The following is a 19,811-nucleotide window of genomic DNA, read 5'->3' as shown; positions in this document are numbered from 1 at the left end:
ACTGCATACAGCATACTTCATACTTCATTCTGCATACTGCATACTTCATACTGCATACTGCATACTACATACTTCATACTACATACTTCATACTTCATACTACATACTACATACTACATACTCATTCGATCAGACAGTATGCAAAGCGTTTACCCACAATGCATTTGGCTCCTGCCCGAGCCGAAATCAGCCGGCCTGAAGCTGATTTCTCTTAAGCTCTAAACTCTGTAAACTTTAGCAACATTTGAAACATTTTCAGGTGAGAAAGTAGTCGTTTAGATCCCCAACGTGTTGAAAACCTGACAAAATACCGGCTATTTACAATTTTGTTCCCACGAATTCGGCGCTACTAAAGCTAGCCGCAGTGAGCTAACGCACTTCCTGTTATTTTCACAAAATAAAATACCCGTTGCCTTTTATCATAGGGAAAGCCATTACCATACAATTGGTGCTTTTCTTTTGAAAACAGGAAGTGAACCTACTCTTGTTGAAGCTAGCTTGAAACTTCCGTTTTGACAGGAAATGACGATCGGCGACGTCACGTTACGTTGCATCTTGGGTAGTTTGAGTATGAGTAGTAACCTCATGATGCATACCCAACATTTAGGAGAATCTAGTATGCATCCGGGAAGTTAAAAAAAGTTAAAGTTAGTATGAGGAGTGGGAGAAGTATGCGGTTTCGAATGCAGCCTATGTGATGATGCTGACGCCATGTTTAACAGGTGATGATGCTGACGCCATGTTTAACCCTTCCACAGGAGCGAGGGGGCGGAGTCTGCTCCTCAGGATGAACGGCAGCAGCAGCAGTGTCTCCTCGGCTCAGAGCGCCAGGATCAAAACCGAAGCAGGTAATGGCCTCAGTGAGGCACGGCGGTGGTGGTGTGGGGCTCCGGTGCTAACTGCTGCTAACTGCTGTCTCTCTGCTGCTAACTGCTGTCTCTCTGCTGCTAACTGCTACTAACCGCTGCTAACTGCTGTCTCTCTGCTGCTAACTGCTTTCTCTCTGCTGCTAACTGCTGTCTCTCTGCTGCTAACTGCTAACTGCTGCTAACTGCTGTCTCTCTGCTGCTAACTGCTAACTGCTGCTAACTGCTGCTAACTGCTTTCTCTCTGCTGTCTCTCTGCTGTCTCTCTGCTGCTAACTGCTGCTAACTGCTGTCTCTCTGCTGTCTCTCTGCTGCTAACTGCTGCTAACTGCTGTCTCTCTGCTGCTAACTGCTGCTAACTGCTGTCTCTCTGCTGTCTCTCTGCTGCTAACTGCTGTCTCTCTGCTGCTAACTGCTGTCTCTCTACTGTCTCTCTGCTGCTAACTGCTGTGTCTCTGCTGTCTCTCTGCTGCTAACTGCTGTCTCTCTGCTGCTAACTGCTGCTAACTGCTGTCTCTCTGCTGTCTCTCTGCTGCTAACTGCTGCTAACTGCTGTCTCTCTGCTGTCTCTCTGCTTCTAACTGCTGTCTCTCTGCTGCTAACTGCTGTCTCTCTGCTGTCTCTCTGCTGCTAACTGCTGCTAACTGCTGTCTCTCTGCTGTCTCTCTGCTTCTAACTGCTGCTAACTGCTGTCTCTCTGCTGTCTCTCTGCTGCTAACTGCTGTCTCTCTGCTGTCTCTCTGCTGCTAACTGCTGTCTCTCTGCTGTCTCTCTGCATCTAACTGCTGTCTCTCTGCTTCTAACTGCTGTCTCTCTGCTGCTAACTGCTGTCTCTCTGCTGTCTCTCTGCTGTTTCTCTGCAGATGACTGGAGCAAAGAGGACTGTCTTGTTCTGCTGGAGAGGATTCGCAGCCTGCTGCCCAACGCAGACGCCATGAAGTACAAAACCACAGAGTCGCACTTCGACTGGGAGAAAGTTTGTTTCGGCAGCTTCACCGGCGACATGTGCCGCCAGAAGTGGCAGAAAGTCTCCTCTGAGGTACTGACAGCAGCCGGGATCCGGTTTCCTCCTGAAAGCAGCTCAGACTGATGGAGGTCCTCCTCCTGATGGAGGTCCTCCTCAGGGGATCCCTGACCTCTGAGACCAGAGATCTGATCCTGCCTGCACTTAAGATCAGGAGGACTGAGAGTTCCTGGAACAGAAACAGTTCCTGGAACAGAAACAGTTACTGGAACAGGAAACAGTTCCTGGAACAGGGAACAGTTACTGGAACAGAAACAGTTACTGGAACAGAGAACAGTTACTGGAACAGGGAACAGTTACTGGAACAGGGAACAGTTACTGGAACAGGGAACAGTTACTGAAACAGAAACAGTTACTGGAACGGGAAACAGTTCCTGGAACAGAGAACAGTTACTGGAACAGAGAACAGTTACTGGAACAGGGAACAGTTACTGGAACAGGGAACAGTTACTGGAACAGGGAACAGTTACTGAAACAGAAACAGTTACTGGAACGGGAAACAGTTCCTGGAACAGAAACAGTTACTGGAACAGAGAACAGTTACTGGAACAGAGAACAGTTACTGGAACAGGGAACAGTTCCTGGAACAGAAACAGTTACTGGAACGGGAAACAGTTCCTGGAACAGAAACAGTTACTGGAACAGAGAACAGTTACTGGAACAGAGAACAGTTCCTGGAACAGGGAACAGTTACTGGAACAGGAAACAGTTACTGAAACAGAAACAGTTACTGAAACAGAAACAGTTACTGAAACAGAAACAGTTACTGGAACAGAAACAGTTACTGAAACAGAAACAGTTCCTGGAACAGAGAACAGTTACTGGAACAGAGAACAGTTCCTGGAACAGAGAACAGTTCCTGGAACAGGGAACAGTTACTGGAACAGAGAACAGTTCCTGGAACAGAGAACAGTTCCTGGAACAGGGAACAGTTACTGGAACAGGGAACAGTTACTGGAACAGGAAACAGTTACTGAAACAGAAACAGTTACTGAAACAGAAACAGTTACTGGAACGGGAAACAGTTCCTGGAACAGGAAACAGTTCCTGGAACAGGGAACAGTTACTGGAACGGGAAACAGTTACTGGAACAGGGAACAGTTACTGGAACAGGGAACAGTTACTGGAACGGGAAACAGTTACTGGAACAGGGAACAGTTACTGGAACGGGAAACAGTTCCTGGAACAGAGAACAGTTACTGGAACAGAAACAGTTACTGGAACAGAGAACAGTTACTGAAACAGAAACAGTTACTGGAACAGGAAACAGTTACTGGAACAGAAACAGTTACTGGAACAGAGAACAGTTACTGAAACAGAAACAGTTACTGGAACGGGAAACAGTTACTGGAACAGAGAACAGTTACTGGAACGGGAAACAGTTACTGGAACAGAGAACAGTTACTGGAACGGGAAACAGTTACTGGAACAGAGAACAGTTACTGGAACAGAAACAGTTACTGGAACAGAGAACAGTTACTGAAACAGAAACAGTTACTGGAACAGGAAACAGTTACTGGAACAGAAACAGTTACTGGAACAGAGAACAGTTACTGAAACAGAAACAGTTACTGGAACGGGAAACAGTTACTGGAACAGAGAACAGTTACTGGAACGGGAAACAGTTACTGGAACAGAGAACAGTTACTGGAACGGGAAACAGTTACTGGAACAGAGAACAGTTACTGGAACAGAAACAGTTACTGGAACGGGAAACAGTTACTGGAACAGAGAACAGTTACTGGAACGGGAAACAGTTACTGGAACAGAGAACAGTTACTGGAACAGAAACAGTTACTGGAACAGAGAACAGTTACTGAAACAGAAACAGTTACTGGAACAGGAAACAGTTACTGGAACAGAAACAGTTACTGGAACAGAGAACAGTTACTGAAACAGAAACAGTTACTGGAACGGGAAACAGTTACTGGAACAGAGAACAGTTACTGGAACGGGAAACAGTTACTGGAACAGAGAACAGTTACTGGAACAGAAACAGTTACTGGAACAGGGAACAGTTACTGGAACAGGGAACAGTTACTGGAACAGGGAACAGTTACTGGAACAGGGAACAGTTACTGGAACAGGGAACAGTTACTGGAACAGGGAACAGTTACTGGAACAGAGAACAGTTACTGGAACAGGGAACAGTTCCTGGAACAGGGAACAGTTCCTGGAACGGGAAACAGTTACTGGAACAGGGAACAGTTACTGGAACGGGAAACAGTCACTGGAACAGAGAACAGTTACTGGAACAGGGAACAGTTACTGGAACAGGAAACAGTTACTGGAACAGAGAACAGTTACTGGAACGGAAACAGTTACTGGAACAGAAACAGTTACTGGAACAGGGAACAGTTACTGGAACAGGGAACAGTTACTGGAACAGGAAACAGTTACTGGAACAGAGAACAGTTACTGGAACAGAAACAGTTACTGGAACAGGGAACAGTTACTGGAACAGGGAACAGTTACTGGAACAGGGAACAGTTACTGGAACAGAAACAGTTACTGGAACAGGGAACAGTTACTGGAACGGGAACAGTTACTGGAACGGAAACAGTTACTGGAACAGGGAACAGTTACTGGAACAGGGAACAGTTCCTGGAACAGGAACAGTTACTGGAACAGGGAACAGTTACTGGAACAGGAAACAGTTACTGGAACAGAGAACAGTTACTGGAACAGGGAACAGTTACTGGAACAGAAACAGTTACTGGAACAGAAACAGTTACTGGAACAGGAACAGTTACTGGAAGAGGAAACAGTTACTGGAACAGAAACAGTTACTGGAACAGGGAACAGTTACTGGAACAGAAACAGTTACTGGAACAGGGAACAGTTACTGGAACAGAAACAGTTACTGGAACAGGAACAGTTACTGGAAGAGGAAACAGTTACTGGAACAGAAACAGTTCCTGGAACAGGGAACAGTTACTGGAACAGGGAACAGTTACTGGAACAGGAACAGTTACTGGAACAGGGAACAGTTACTGGAACAGGAACAGTTACTGGAACAGGGAACAGTTACTGGAACAGGGAACAGTTACTGGAACAGAAACAGTTACTGGAACAGAGAACAGTTACTGGAACAGGGAACAGTTACTGGAACAGGGAACAGTTACTGGAACAGGAAACAGTTACTGGAACAGAGAACAGTTACTGGAACGGAAACAGTTACTGGAACAGGGAACAGTTACTGGAACAGAAACAGTTACTGGAACAGAAACAGTTACTGGAACAGGGAACAGTTACTGGAACAGGGAACAGTTACTGGAACAGGGAACAGTTACTGGAACAGGGAACAGTTACTGGAACGGGAAACAGTTACTGGAACAGGGAACAGTTCCTGGAACAGAAACAGTTACTGGAACAGAGAACAGTTACTGGAACAGAAACAGTTACTGGAACAGGGAACAGTTACTGGAACAGGAAACAGTTACTGGAACAGAAACAGTTACTGGAACAGGGAACAGTTACTGGAAAAGGAACCAGTTTCTGGAACAGGGAACAGTTACTGGAACAGGGAACAGTTACTGGAAAAGGAACCAGTTACTGGAACAGGGAACAGTTACTGGAACAGGGAACAGTTCCTGGAACAGGAAACAGTTCCTGGAACAGAAACAGTTCCGGGAACAGGGTCCATGTTCAGCATTGTGGGCCCATGCTCTCTTTAACCGCTTCGTGGTCTCTGAACATGACTGAGCCTCTGAGGAGGTGTTTTGCACCTCGATACATTTCCAGTCCAGCATGAAGCTCCTTCCTGGGTGTTAGTGGCACATCCTGTAAACACCTGAAACAACACTGCCGTACGCTGTGTGGTGTTGGAGGGTTCCCACCCCACACAGAGAGTTCCCACCTCACACCTTCCACACAGAGGGTTCCCACCCCACACACAGAGTTCCTGCCCCACAGAGGGTTCCCACCTCACACAGAGAGTTCCTGCCCCACACAGGGTTCCCACCCCACACACAGAGTTCCTGCCCCACAGAGGGTTCCCACCTCACACAGAGAGTTCCTGCCCCACACAGAAAGTTCCCACCACACACCTTCCACACAGTGTTCCCACCCCACACAGAAAGTTCCCACCTCACACCTTCCACACAGTGTTCCCACCCCACACAGAGAGTTCCTGCCCCACAGACGGTTCCCACCCCACACAGAGAGCTCCTGCCCCACACAGACGGTTCCCACCCCACACAGAGAGTTCCTGCCCCACACAGTGTTCCCACCCCACACAGAGAGTTCCTGCCCCACAGACGGTTCCCACCCCACACAGAGAGCTCCTGCCCCACACAGACGGTTCCCACCCCACACAGAGAGTTCCTGCCCCACACAGGGTTCCCACCCCACACAGACGGTTCCCACCCCACACAGAGGGCTCCCACCCACACAGAGGGCTCCCGCCCCACACAGAGGGTTCCCACCCCACACAGGGTTCCCACCCCACACAGAGGGTTCCCACCCCACACAGAGGGTTCCCACCCCACACAGAGGGCTCCCACCCACACAGAGGGCTCCCGCCCCACACAGAGGGTTCCCACCCCACACAGAAAGTTCCCACCCCACACAGAGGGTTCCCACCCCACACAGAAAGTTCCCACCCCACACAGAGGGTTCCCACCCCACACAGAAAGTTCCCACCCCACACAGAGGGCTCCCGCCCCACACAGAAAGTTCCCACCCCACACAGAGGGTTCCCACCCCACACAGAAAGTTCCCACCCCACACAGAGGGTTCCCACCCCACAGAGAGGGTTCCCACCCCACACAGAGGGTTCCTGCCTCAGAGGGTTCCCACACCACACAGAGTGTTCCTGCCTCAAAAAGAGGGTTCCCGCCCCACAGGGTTCCCACCCCACACAGAGGGTTCCCGCCCCACAAAGAGTTCCCACCCCACACAGACGGTTCCCGCCCCACACAGAGGGTTCCCGCCCCACAAAGAGTTCCCGCCCCAAAAAGAGTTACCGCCCCGCACAAAGAGTTCCCGCCCCACACAGAGAGATCCCGCCCCACACAGAGGGTTCCCGCCCCACAGAGTTCCCACCCCACACAGAGTTCCCACCCCACACAGAGGGTTCCTGCCTCAAAAAGAGGGTTCCCACCCCACAGAGTTCCCACCCCAAACAGAGAGTTCCCACCCCACAAAGAGTTCCCGCCCCACAGAGTTCCAACCCCAAACAGAGAGTTCCCACCCCACACAGAGGGTTCCCGCCCCACAAAGAGTTCCCGCCCCACACAGAGTTCCAGCCCCACACAAAGAGTTCCCGCCCCACACAGAAAGTTCCCACCCCACACAGAGGGTTCCCGCCCCACACAGAAAGTTCCCACCCCACAGAGTTCCCGCCCCACACAGAGAGTTCCCACCCCACACAGAGGGCTCCCACCCCACACAGAAAGTTCCCACCCCACACAGAAAGTTCCCACCCCACACAGAAAGTTCCCACACCACACAGAGAGTTCCCGCCCCACACAGAGGGTTCCTGCCTCAAAAAGAGGGTTCCCGCCCCACAGGGTTCCCACCCCACACAGAGAGTTCCCACCCCACACAGACGGTTCCCGCCCCACACAGAGGGTTCCCGCCCCACAAAGAGTTCCCGCCCCAAAAAGAGTTACCGCCCCACACAGAGGGTTCGCGCCCCACAAAGAGAGTTCCCCCCCCGCACAAAGAGTTCCCGCCCCACAAAAAGTTCCCACCCCACACAGAAGGTTCCCGTCCCACACAGAGTTCCCACCCCACACAGAGAGATCCCGCCCCACACAGAGGGTTCCCGCCCCACAAAGAGTTCCCACCCCACACAGGGTTCCCACCCCACACAGAGGGTTCCTGCCTCAAAAAGAGGGTTCCCACCCCACAGAGTTCCCACCCCACACAGAGGGTTCCCGCCCTACAGAGTTCCCGCCCCACACAGAGAGTTCCCGCCCCAAAAAGAGTTCCCACCCCACAAAGAGTTCCCGCCCCACACAGAGAGTTCCCGCCCCACAGAGTTCCAACCCCAAACAGAGAGTTCCCACCCCACACAGAGGGTTCCCGCCCCTCAAAGAGTTCCCGCCCAACACAGAGAGTTCCCGCCCCACACAGAGTTCCCACCCCACACAGAGGGTTCCCGCCCCACACAGAGTTCCCACCCCACACAGAGGGTTCCCGCCTCACACAGAGAGTTCCCGCCCCACACAGAGTTCCCGCCCAACACAGAGGGTTCCCGCCCCACACAGAGTTCCCGCCCAACACAGAGGGTTCCCGCCCCACACAGAGGGTTCCCGCCCAACACAGAGGGTTCCCGCCCAACACAGAGGGTTCCCGCCCAACACAGAGGGTTCCCGCCCCACACAGAGTTCCCGCCCCACACAGAGTTCCCGCCCCACACAGAGAGTTCCCGCCCCACACAGAGGGTTCCCGCCCCACACAGAGTTCCCGCCCCACACAGAGTTCCCACCCCACACAGAAAGTTCCCACACCACACAGAGAGTTCCCGCCCCACACAGAGGGTTCCCGCCCCACACAGAGGGTTCCTGCCTCAAAAAGAGGGTTCCCGCCCCACAGGGTTCCCACCCCACACAGAGAGTTCCCACCCCACACAGACGGTTCCCGCCCCACACAGAGGGTTCCCGCCCCACAAAGAGTTCCCGCCCCAAAAAGAGTTACCGCCCCACACAGAGGGTTCGCGCCCCACAAAGAGAGTTCCCCCCCCGCACAAAGAGTTCCCGCCCCACAAAAAGTTCCCACCCCACACAGAAGGTTCCCGTCCCACACAGAGTTCCCACCCCACACAGAGAGATCCCGCCCCACAAAGAGTTCCCACCCCACACAGGGTTCCCACCCCACACAGAGGGTTCCTGCCTCAAAGAGGGTTCCCACCCCACAGAGTTCCCACCCCACACAGAGGGTTCCCGCCCTACAGAGTTCCCGCCCCACACAGAGAGTTCCCGCCCCAAAAAGAGTTCCCACCCCACAAAGAGTTCCCGCCCCACAAAGAGAGTTCCCGCCCCACAGAGTTCCAACCCCAAACAGAGAGTTCCCACCCCACACAGAGGGTTCCCGCCCCTCAAAGAGTTCCCGCCCAACACAGAGAGTTCCCGCCCCACACAGAGTTCCCACCCCATACAGAGGGTTCCCGCCCCACACAGAGTTCCCACCCCACACAGAGGGTTCCCGCCTCACACAGAGAGTTCCCGCCCCACACAGAGTTCCCGCCCAACACAGAGGGTTCCCGCCCCACACAGAGTTCCCGCCCAACACAGAGGGTTCCCGCCCCACACAGAGTTCCCGCCCCACACAGAGGGTTCCCGCCCAACACAGAGGGTTCCCGCCCCACACAGAGTTCCCGCCCAACACAGAGGGTTCCCGCCCCACACAGAGTTCCCGCCCCACACAGAGAGTTCCCACCCCACACAGAGGGTTCCCGCCCAACACAGAGGGTTCCCGCCCAACACAGAGGGTTCCCGCCCCACACAGGGTTCCCGCCCCACACAGAGTTCCCGCCCCACACAGAGAGTTCCCGCCCCACACAGAGTTCCCGCCCCACACAGAGTTCCCGCCCCACACAGAGGGTTCCCGCCCCACACAGAGTTCCCGCCCCACACAGAGTTCCCGCCCCACACAGAGGGTTCCCGCCCCACACAGAGTTCCCGCCCCACACAGAGTTCCCGCCCCACACAGAGTTCCCGCCCCACACAGAGGGTTCCCGCCCCACACAGAGTTCCCGCCCCACACAGAGTTCCCGCCCCACACAGAGGGTTCCCGCCCCACACAGAGTTCCCGCCCCACACAGAGTTCCCGCCCCACACAGAGTTCCCGCCCCACACAGAGTTCCCGCCCCACACAGAGAGTTCCCGCCCCACACAGAGTTCCCGCCCCACACAGAGTTCCCGCCCCACACAGAGGGTTCCCGCCCCACACAGAGTTCCCGCCCCACACAGAGTTCCCGCCCCACACAGAGGGTTCCCGCCCCACACAGAGTTCCCGCCCCACACAGAGTTCCCGCCCCACACAGAGTTCCCGCCCCACACAGAGAGTTCCCGCCCAACAAAGATTTCCGCCTGTACTGAAGTCTGAAGGAGCTCACATCAGTACTTCATGTTGTGGCCACATACAAGATGAACATGTGTTTTTAACCTTTAACGCTGTGGTAACCCGTCACTTTCCTTCACTAAAGGCCAGTTAAACCGAGAAACAGAAGGTTTGGGGTTCATCGCTTCTCTTTTTTCAGATTCGAAAGTACCGAACGATGACGGAACTCATCGTGGACGCCATCGAGTTTGTGAAGAATCCGTATAAAGGCAAGAAGCTGAAGGTGAGGTCCTGCTGGTCTTGGATCAGCAGGAACCGGACCTGCACTCTCATGCTGGGTGTTGTAGACAGGCTGATGACCTCTGACCTCTGACCCGTCCAGACTCACCCAGATTTCCCCAAGAAGCCTCTGACTCCATACTTCCGCTTTTTCATGGAGAAACGAGCCAAATACGCCAAAATCCACCCAGAGATGAGCAACCTGGACCTGACCAAGATCCTGTCCAAGAAGTACAAGGAGCTGCCGGACAAGAAGAAGGTGAGTGAACCAGAACCAGGCCCGGTACCAGGCCCGTAACCAGGCCCGGAACCAGGCCCGGTACCAGGCCCGGAACCAGGCCCGGAACCAGGCCCGGTACCAGGCCCGGTACCAGGCCCTGAACCAGGCCCGGTACCAGGCCCGGAACCAGGCCCTGAACCAGGCCCTGAACCAGGCCCGGAACCAGGCCCGGTACCAGGCCCGGAACCAGGCCCTGAACCAGGCCCGGTACCAGGCCCGGAACCAGGCCCTGAACCAGGCCCGGAACCAGGCCCGGAACCAGGCCCGGTACCAGGCCCTGAACCAGGCCCTGAACCAGGCCCGGAACCAGGCCCCGAACCAGGCCCGGTACCAGGCCCGGAACCAGGCCCGGTACCAGGCCCTGAACCAGGCCCTGAACCAGGCCCGGAACCAGGCCCGGAACCAGGCCCGGTACCAGGCCCTGAACCAGGCCCCGAACCAGGCCCGGTACCAGGCCCCGAACCAGGCCCGGAACCAGGCCCGGTACCAGGCCCGGAACCAGGCCCGTTACCAGGCCCCGAACCAGGCCCCGAACCAGGCCCGGAACCAGGCCCCGAACCAGGCCCCGAACCAGGCCCCGAACCAGGCCCGGAACCAGGCCCCGAACCAGGCCCGGAACCAGGCCCGGTACCAGGCCCGGTACCAGGCCCGGTACCAGGCCCGGAGCCAGGCCCGGAACCAGGCCCGGAACCGGCCCGGAGCCACAGGCTCTAACCAAATGTTTTCTGTGTCCTGCAGCAAAAGTACATCACAGAGTTCCAGAGAGAGAAGGAGGCGTTTGAGAAGAACATGGCGCGGTTCAAGTGAGTGCAGCTCTGTTACCTGTTACTGATGCCCCAGTTACTGATGCCCCAGATACTGATGCCCCAGTTACTGATGCCCCAGATACTGATGCCCAGTTACTGATGCCCAGTTACTGATGCCCCAGTTACTGATGCCCCAGTTACTGATGCCCAGTTACTGATGCCCCAGTTACTGATGCCCAGTTACTGATGCCCCAGTTACTGATGCCCCAGTTACTGATGCCCCAGTTACTGATGCCCAGATACTGATGCCCCAGATACTGATGCCCCAGATACTGATGCCCAGTTACTGATGCCCCAGATACTGATGCCCCAGTTACTGATGCCCCAGATACTGATGCCCCAGGTACTGATGCCCCAGATACTGATGCCCAGTTACTGATGCCCCAGATACTGATGCCCCAGTTACTGATGCCCAGTTACTGATGCCCAGATACTGATGCCCAGTTACTGATGCCCAGTTACTGATGCCCCAGTTACTGATGCCCAGTTACTGATGCCCCAGTTACTGATGCCCCAGTTACTGATGCCCAGTTACTGATGCCCAGTTACTGATGCCCCAGTTACTGATGCCCCAGATACTGATGCCCAGTTACTGATGCCCCAGTTACTGATGCCCAGATACTGATGCCCAGTTACTGATGCCCCAGATACTGATGCCCAGTTACTGATGCCCCAGTTACTGATGCCCAGTTACTGATGCCCCAGATACTGATGCCCAGTTACTGATGCCCCAGTTACTGATGCCCAGATACTGATGCCCAGTTACTGATGCCCCAGATACTGATGCCCAGTTACTGATGCCCCAGTTACTGATGCCCAGATACTGATGCCCAGTTACTGATGCCCCAGATACTGATGCCCAGTTACTGATGCCCCAGATACTGATGCCCAGTTACTGATGCCCCAGTTACTGATGCCCCAGATACTGATGCCCAGTTACTGATGCCCCAGATACTGATGCCCCAGTTACTGATGCCCCAGTTACTGATGCCCAGTTACTGATGCCCCAGTTACTGATGCCCCAGATACTGATGCCCAGTTACTGATGCCCCAGTTACTGATGCCCCAGTTACTGATGCCCAGTTACTGATGCCCCAGATACTGATGCCCAGTTACTGATGCCCCAGATACTGATGCCCCAGTTACTGATGCCCCAGTTACTGATGCCCAGATACTGATGCCCCAGATACTGATGCCCAGTTACTGATGCCCCAGTTACTGATGCCCAGATACTGATGCCCAGATACTGATGCCCAGTTACTGATGCCCCAGATACTGATGCCCAGTTACTGATGCCCCAGATACTGATGCCCCAGATACTGATGCCCAGTTACTGATGCCCCAGTTACTGATGCCCCAGATACTGATGCCCAGTTACTGATGCCCCAGATACTGATGCCCCAGATACTGATGCCCCAGTTACTGATGCCCCAGATACTGATGCCCCAGATACTGATGCCCCAGTTACTGATGCCCCAGATACTGATGCCCCAGATACTGATGCCCAGATACTGATGCCCCAGATACTGATGCCCAAGTTACTGATGCCCCAGATACTGATGCCCCAGTTACTGATGCCCCAGTTACTGATGCCCAGATACTGATGCCCCAGATACTGATGCCCCAAATACTGATGCCCCAGTTACTGATGCCCAGATACTGATGCCCCAGATACTGATGCCCCAGATACTGATGCCCCAGTTACTGATGCCCCAGTTACTGATGCCCCAGTTACTGATGCCCCAGTTACTGATGCCACAGATACTGATGCCCCAGATACTGATGCCCCAGTTACTGATGCCCAGATACTGATGCCCCAGTTACTGATGCCCCAGTTACTGATGCCCCAGATACTGATGCCCCAGATACTGATGCCCCAGTTACTGATGCCCCAGTTACTGATGCCCCAGTTACTGATGCCCCAGTTACTGATGCCCAGATACTGATGCCCCAGATACTGATGCCCCAGATACTGATGCCCCAGTTACTGATGCCCAGATACTGATGCCCCAGATACTGATGCCCCAGTTACTGATGCCCCAGTTACTGATGCCCCAGTTACTGATGCCACAGATACTGATGCCCCAGATACTGATGCCCCAGTTACTGATGCCCCAGATACTGATGCCCCAGATACTGATGCCCCAGATACTGATGCCCCAGTTACTGATGCCCCAGTTACTGCCCCGCAGGGAGCAGCATCCGGACCTGATCGAGGAGAGGAAGAAGTCGGATCTGCCGGAAAAACCCAAAACGCCCCAACAGCTGTGGTACAACCACGAGAAGAAGACGCACATGAAGCTGCACCCAGAGGTACGTTTACCCCAGAGGCAGGTTTACCCCAGAGGTACGTTTACCCCAGAGGCACGTTTACCCCAGAGGCAGGTTTACCCCAGAGGCAGGTTTACCCCAGAGGCAGGTTTACCCCAGAGGCAGGTTTACCCCAGAGGTACGTTTACCCCAGAGGCAGGTTTACCCCAGAGGCACGTTTACCCCAGAGGCAGGTTTACCCCAGAGGCAGGTTTACCCCAGAGGTACGTTTACCCCAGAGGCAGGTTTACCCCAGAGGCAGGTTTACCCCAGAGGCAGGTTTACCCCAGAGGTACGTTTACCCCAGAGGCAGGTTTACCCCAGAGGCAGGTTTACCCCAGAGGCAGGTTTACCCCAGAGGTACGTTTACCCCAGAGGCAGGTTTACCCCAGAGGCAGGTTTACCCCAGAGGTACGTTTACCCCAGAGGCAGGTTTACCCCAGAGGTACGTTTACCCCAGAGGCAGGTTTACCCCAGAGGCAGGTGTACCCCAGAGGCAGGTGTACCCCAGAGGCAGGTTTACCCCAGAGGCAGGTTTACCCCAGAGGTACGTTTACCCCAGAGGCAGGTTTACCCCAGAGGTACGTTTACCCCAGAGGCAGGTTTACCCAAGAGGTACGTTTACCCCAGAGGCAGGTTTACCCCAGAGGCAGGTTTACCCCAGAGGCAGGTTTACCCCAGAGGTACGTTTACCCCAGAGGCAGGTTTACCCCAGAGGTACGTTTACCCCAGAGGCAGGTTTACCCCAGAGGCAGGTTTACCCCAGAGGCAGGTTTACCCCAGAGGTACGTTTACCCCAGAGGCAGGTTTACCCCAGAGGTACGTTTACCCCAGAGGCAGGTTTACCCCAGAGGCAGGTTTACCCCAGAGGTACGTTTACCCCAGAGGTACGTTTACCCCAGAGGCAGGTTTACCCCAGAGGCAGGTTTACCCCAGAGGCAGGTTTACCCCAGAGGCAGGTTTACCCCAGAGGTACGTTTACCCCAGAGGCAGGTTTACCCCAGAGGTACGTTTACCCCAGAGGCAGGTTTACCCCAGAGGCAGGTTTACCCCAGAGGCAGGTTTACCCCAGAGGTACGTTTACCCCAGAGGCAGGTTTACCCCAGAGGCAGGTTTACCCCAGAGGTACGTTTACCCCAGAGGCAGGTTTACCCCAGAGGTACGTTTACCCCAGAGGCAGGTTTACCCCAGAGGCAGGTGTACCCCAGAGGCAGGTGTACCCCAGAGGCAGGTTTACCCCAGAGGCAGGTTTACCCCAGAGGTACGTTTACCCCAGAGGCAGGTTTACCCCAGAGGTACGTTTACCCCAGAGGCAGGTTTACCCAAGAGGTACGTTTACCCCAGAGGCAGGTTTACCCCAGAGGCAGGTTTACCCCAGAGGCAGGTTTACCCCAGAGGTACGTTTACCCCAGAGGCAGGTTTACCCCAGAGGTACGTTTACCCCAGAGGCAGGTTTACCCCAGAGGCAGGTTTACCCCAGAGGCAGGTTTACCCCAGAGGTACGTTTACCCCAGAGGCAGGTTTACCCCAGAGGTACGTTTACCCCAGAGGCAGGTTTACCCCAGAGGCAGGTTTACCCCAGAGGTACGTTTACCCCAGAGGCAGGTTTACCCCAGAGGTACGTTTACCCCAGAGGCAGGTTTACCCCAGAGGTACGTTTACCCCAGAGGCAGGTTTACCCCAGAGGCAGGTTTACCCCAGAGGTACGTTTACCCCAGAGGCAGGTTTACCCCAGAGGCACGTTTACCCCAGAGGCAGGTTTACCCCAGAGGCAGGTTTACCCCAGAGGTACGTTTACCCCAGAGGCAGGTTTACCCCAGAGGCAGGTTTACCCCAGAGGTACGTTTACCCCAGAGGCAGGTTTACCCCAGAGGCAGGTTTACCCCAGAGGTACGTTTACCCCAGAGGCAGGTTTACCCCAGAGGCAGGTTTACCCCAGAGGCAGGTGTACCCCAGAGGCAGGTGTACCCCAGAGGCAGGTGTACCCCAGAGGCAGGTTTACCCCAGAGGCAGGTTTACCCCAGAGGCAGGTTTACCCCAGAGGTACGTTTACCCCAGAGGCAGGTTTACCCCAGAGGTACGTTTACCCCAGAGGCAGGTTTACCCAAGAGGTACGTTTACCCCAGAGGCAGGTTTACCCCAGAGGCAGGTTTACCCCAGAGGCAGGTGTACCCCAGAGGCAGGTTTACCCCAGAGGTACGTTTACCCCAGAGGTACGTTTACCCCAGAGGCAGGTTTACCCCAGAGGCAGGTTTACCCCAGAGGCAAGTTTACCCCAGAGGCAGGTTTACCCCAGAGGCAGGTTTACCCCAGAGGTACGTTTACCCCAGAGGTACGTTTACCCCAGAGGCAGGTTTACCCCAGAGGCAGGTTTACCCCAGAGGCAGGTTTACCCCAGAGGCAGGTTTACCCAAGAGGTACGTTTACCCCAGAGGTACGTTTACCCCAGAGGCAGGTTTACCCAAGAGGTACGTTTACCCCAGAGGTACGTTTACCCCAGAGGCAGGTTTACCCAAGAGGTACGTTTACCCCAGAGGTACGTTTACCCCAGAGGCAGGTTTACCCCAGAGGCAGGTTTACCCCAGAGGCAGGTTTACCCCAGAGGTACGTTTACCCCAGAGGCAGGTTTACCCCAGAGGCAGGTTTACCCCAGAGGTACGTTTACCCCAGAGGCAGGTTTACCCCAGAGGCAGGTTTACCCCAGAGGCAGGTTTACCCAAGAGGTACGTTTACCCCAGAGGCAGGTTTACCCCAGAGGCAGGTTTACCCCAGAGGCAGGTTTACCCCAGAGGCACGTTTACCCCAGAGGCAGGTTTACCCCAGAGGTACGTTTACCCCAGAGGCAGGTTTACCCCAGAGGCAGGTTTACCCCAGAGGTACGTTTACCCCAGAGGCAGGTTTACCCCAGAGGTACGTTTACCCCAGAGGCAGGTTTACCCCAGAGGTACGTTTACCCCAGAGGTGCCCACGTGTCTCTGTCTCAGTGTGTCTCTGTCTCAGAGTGTCTCTGTCTCAGTGTGTCTCTGTCTCAGTGTGTCTCTGTCTCAGAGTGTCTCTGTCTCAGAGTGTCTCTGTCTCAGTGTGTCTCAGAGTGTCTCTGTCTCAGTGTGTCTCTGTCTCAGAGTGTCTCTGCCTCAGAGTGTCTCTGTCTCAGAGTGTCTCTGTCTCAGTGTGTCTCTGTCTCAGTGTGTCTCTGCCTCAGTGTGTCTCTGTCTCAGTGTCTCTCTGTCTCAGAGTGTCTCAGTGTGTCTCTGTCTCAGTGTGTCTCAGTGTGTCTTTGTCTCAGTGTCTCTGCCTCAGTGTGTCTCTGTCTCAGTGTGTCTCTGCCTCAGTGTGTCTCAGTGTGTCTCATTCTCAGAGTGTCTCTGCCTCAGAGTGTCTCTGCCTCAGTGTGTCTCTGCCTCAGAGTGTCTCTGCCTCAGTGTGTCTCTGTCTCAGTGTGTCTCAGTCTCAGAGTGTCTCTGCCTCAGTGTGTCTCTGCCTCAGAGTGTCTCTGTCTCAGTGTGTCTCAGAGTGTCTCTGTCTCAGTGTGTCTCTGCCTCAGTGTGTCTCTGCCTCAGTGTGTCTCTGCCTCAGTGTGTCTCTGTCTCAGTGTGTCTCTGCCTCAGAGTGTCTCTGTCTCAGTGTGTCTCTGCCTCAGTGTGTCTCTGCCTCAGTGTGTCTCTGCCTCAGTGTGTCTCTGTGTGTCTCAGTGTGTCTCAGTGTGTCTCAGTGTGTCTCAGTGTGTCTCAGTGTGTCTCAGTGTGTCTCTGCCTCAGTGTGTCTCTTTCTCAGTGTGTCTCAGTGTGTCTCAGTGTGTGTGTGTCTCTGCCTCAGTGTGTCTCTGTCTCAGTGTGTCTCTGCCTCAGTGTGTCTCTGTCTCAGTGTGTCTCTGCCTCAGTGTGTCTCTGCCTCAGAGTGTCTCTGTCTCAGTGTGTCAGTGTGTCTCAGTGTGTCTCTGCCTCAGTGTGTCTCTGTCTCAGTGTGTCTCTGCCTCAGTGTGTCTCTTTCTCAGTGTGTCTCAGTGTGTCTCAGTGTGTGTGTGTCTCTGTCTCAGTGTGTCTCTGCCTCAGTGTGTCTCTGTCTCAGAGTGTCTCTGCCTCAGTGTGTCTCTGCCTCAGTGTGTCTCTTTCTCAGAGTGTCTCAGTGTGTCTCTTTCTCAGTGTGTCTCAGTGTGTGTGTGTCTCTGCCTCAGTGTGTCTCTGTCTCAGAGTGTCTCTGCCTCAGAGTGTCTCTGCCTCAGTGTGTCTCTGCCTCAGTGTGTCTCTGCCTCAGAGTGTCTCTGTCTCAGAGTGTCTCTGCCTCAGTGTGTCTCTGTCTCAGAGTGTCTGTGCCTCAGAGTGTCTCTGTCTCAGTGTGTCTCAGAGTGTCTCTGTCTCAGTGTGTCTCTGCCTCAGTGTGTCTCAGAGTGTCTCTGTCTCAGTGTGTCTCTGCCTCAGTGTGTCTCTGTCTCAGTGTGTCTCAGAGTGTCTCTGTCTCAGTGTGTCTCTGCCTCAGAGTGTCTCTGTCTCAGTGTGTCTCTGCCTCAGTGTGTCTCTGCCACAGTGTGTCTCTGTCTCAGAGTGTCTCTGCCTCAGTGTGTCTCTGCCTCAGACTGTCTCTGCCTCAGAGTGTCTCTGCCTCAGAGTGTCTCTGTCTCAGAGTGTCTCTGCCACAGTGTGTCTCTGCCTCAGAGTGTCTCTGCCTCAGTGTGTCTCTGTCTCAGAGTGTCTCTGCCTCAGTGTGTCTCTGCCTCAGTGTGTCTCTGCCTCAGAGTGTCTCTGTCTCAGTGTGTCTCTGCCTCAGAGTGTCTCTGCCTCAGTGTGTCTCTGTCTCAGAGTGTCTCTGCCACAGTGTGTCTCTGCCTCAGTGTGTCTCAGTGTGTCTCTGTCTCAGTGTGTCTCTGCCTCAGTGTGTCTCTGCCTCAGAGTGTCTCTGTCTCAGTGTGTCTCTGCCTCAGTGTGTCTCTGTCTCAGTGTGTCTCAGAGTGTCTCTGTCTCAGTGTGTCTCTGCCTCAGTGTGTCTCTGCCTCAGTGTGTCTCAGAGTGTCTCTGTCTCAGTGTGTCTCTGCCTCAGTGTGTCTCTGCCTCAGTGTGTCTCTGCCTCAGTGTGTCTCTGTCTCAGTGTGTCTCAGAGTGTCTCTGTCTCAGTGTGTCTCTGCCTCAGTGTGTCTCTGCCTCAGAGTGTCTCTGTCTCAGTGTGTCTCAGAGTGTCTCTGTCTCAGTGTGTCTCAGAGTGTCTCTGTCTCAGTGTGTCTCTGCCTCAGTGTGTCTCTGTCTCAGTGTGTCTCAGTGTGTCTCTGCCTCAGAGTGTCTCTGCCTCAGAGTGTCTCTGTCTCAGTGTGTCTCTGTCTCAGAGTGTCTCTGCCACAGTGTGTCTCTGTCTCAGTGTGTCTCAGAGTGTCTCTGCCTCAGTGTGTCTCTGTCTCAGTGTGTCTCTGTCTCAGTGTGTCTCAGAGTGTCTCTGTCTCAGTGTGTCTCTGCCTCAGAGTGTCTCTGTCTCAGAGTGTCTCTGCCTCAGTGTGTCTCTGCCTCAGTGTGTCTCTGTCTCAGAGTGTCTCTGTCTCAGAGTGTCTCAGTGTGTCTTTGCCTCAGTGTGTCTCTGTCTCAGAGTGTCTCAGTGTGTCTGTCTCAGAGTGTCTCTGCCTCAGTGTGTCTTTGCCTCAGTGTGTCTCAGTGTGTCTCAGTGTGTCTCTGCCTCAGTGTGTCTCTTTCTCAGAGTGTCTCTCTGTCTCAGAGTGTCTCTGCCTCAGTTTGTCTCTGCCTCAGTGTGTCTCTGCCTCAGTGTGTCTGTCTCAGAGTGTCTCTGCCTCAGTGTGTCTCAGAGTGTCTCTGCCTCAGTGTGTCTCTGCCTCAGACTGTCTCTGTCTCAGTGTGTCTCTACCTCAGAGTGTCTCTGCCTCAGTGTGTCTCAGAGTGTCTCTGCCTCAGAGTGTCTCTGTCTCAGAGTGTCTCTGCCTCAGTGTGCCTCAGTGTGTCTCTTTCTCAGTGTGTCTCTTTCTCAGTGTGTCTCAGAGTGTCTCTGCCTCAGTTTGTCTCTGCCTCAGTGTGTCTCTGCCTCAGTGTGTCTCTTTCTCAGAGTGTCTCTCTCAGTGTGTCTCTGTCTCAGAGTGTCTCTGCCTCAGTTTGTCTCTGCCTCAGTGTGTCTGTCTCAGAGTGTCTCTGCCTCAGTGTGTCTCTGCCTCAGTGTGTTTCAGAGTGTCTCTGCCTCAGTGTGTCTCTGCCTCAGACTGTCTCTGCCTCAGTGTTTCTCTGTCTCAGTGTGTCTCTGCCTCAGAG

At 54.2% G+C, this 19,811-nt stretch overlaps 1 protein-coding gene across 5 annotated transcripts in view; it reads left to right on the top strand.

The window, feature by feature from the left end:
• ubtfl (upstream binding transcription factor, like) overlaps positions 1-19,811 on the top strand; it is a 48,510-nt gene that overhangs the window by 10,199 nt on the left and 18,500 nt on the right. For all 5 annotated transcript variants that reach the window (XM_075482465.1, XM_075482464.1, XM_075482466.1 and 2 more), the window contains exons 2-7: positions 759-848; positions 1,730-1,905; positions 10,100-10,183; positions 10,283-10,438; positions 11,198-11,262; positions 13,458-13,578. In XM_075482465.1, coding sequence (XP_075338580.1) covers positions 788-848; positions 1,730-1,905; positions 10,100-10,183; positions 10,283-10,438; positions 11,198-11,262; positions 13,458-13,578 — 663 coding nt within the window. In that variant the 5' untranslated portion in view covers positions 759-787. The remainder of the gene's footprint in view (positions 1-758; positions 849-1,729; positions 1,906-10,099; positions 10,184-10,282; positions 10,439-11,197; positions 11,263-13,457; positions 13,579-19,811) is intronic.

The sequence above is a fragment of the Odontesthes bonariensis genome, chromosome 14 (genome assembly GCF_027942865.1).
Source record: "Odontesthes bonariensis isolate fOdoBon6 chromosome 14, fOdoBon6.hap1, whole genome shotgun sequence".
NCBI lineage: Eukaryota > Metazoa > Chordata > Actinopteri > Atheriniformes > Atherinopsidae > Odontesthes > Odontesthes bonariensis.
Note: the sequence above shows the minus strand (reverse complement) of the source record. Positions and strands in the feature narration are given on the sequence as shown.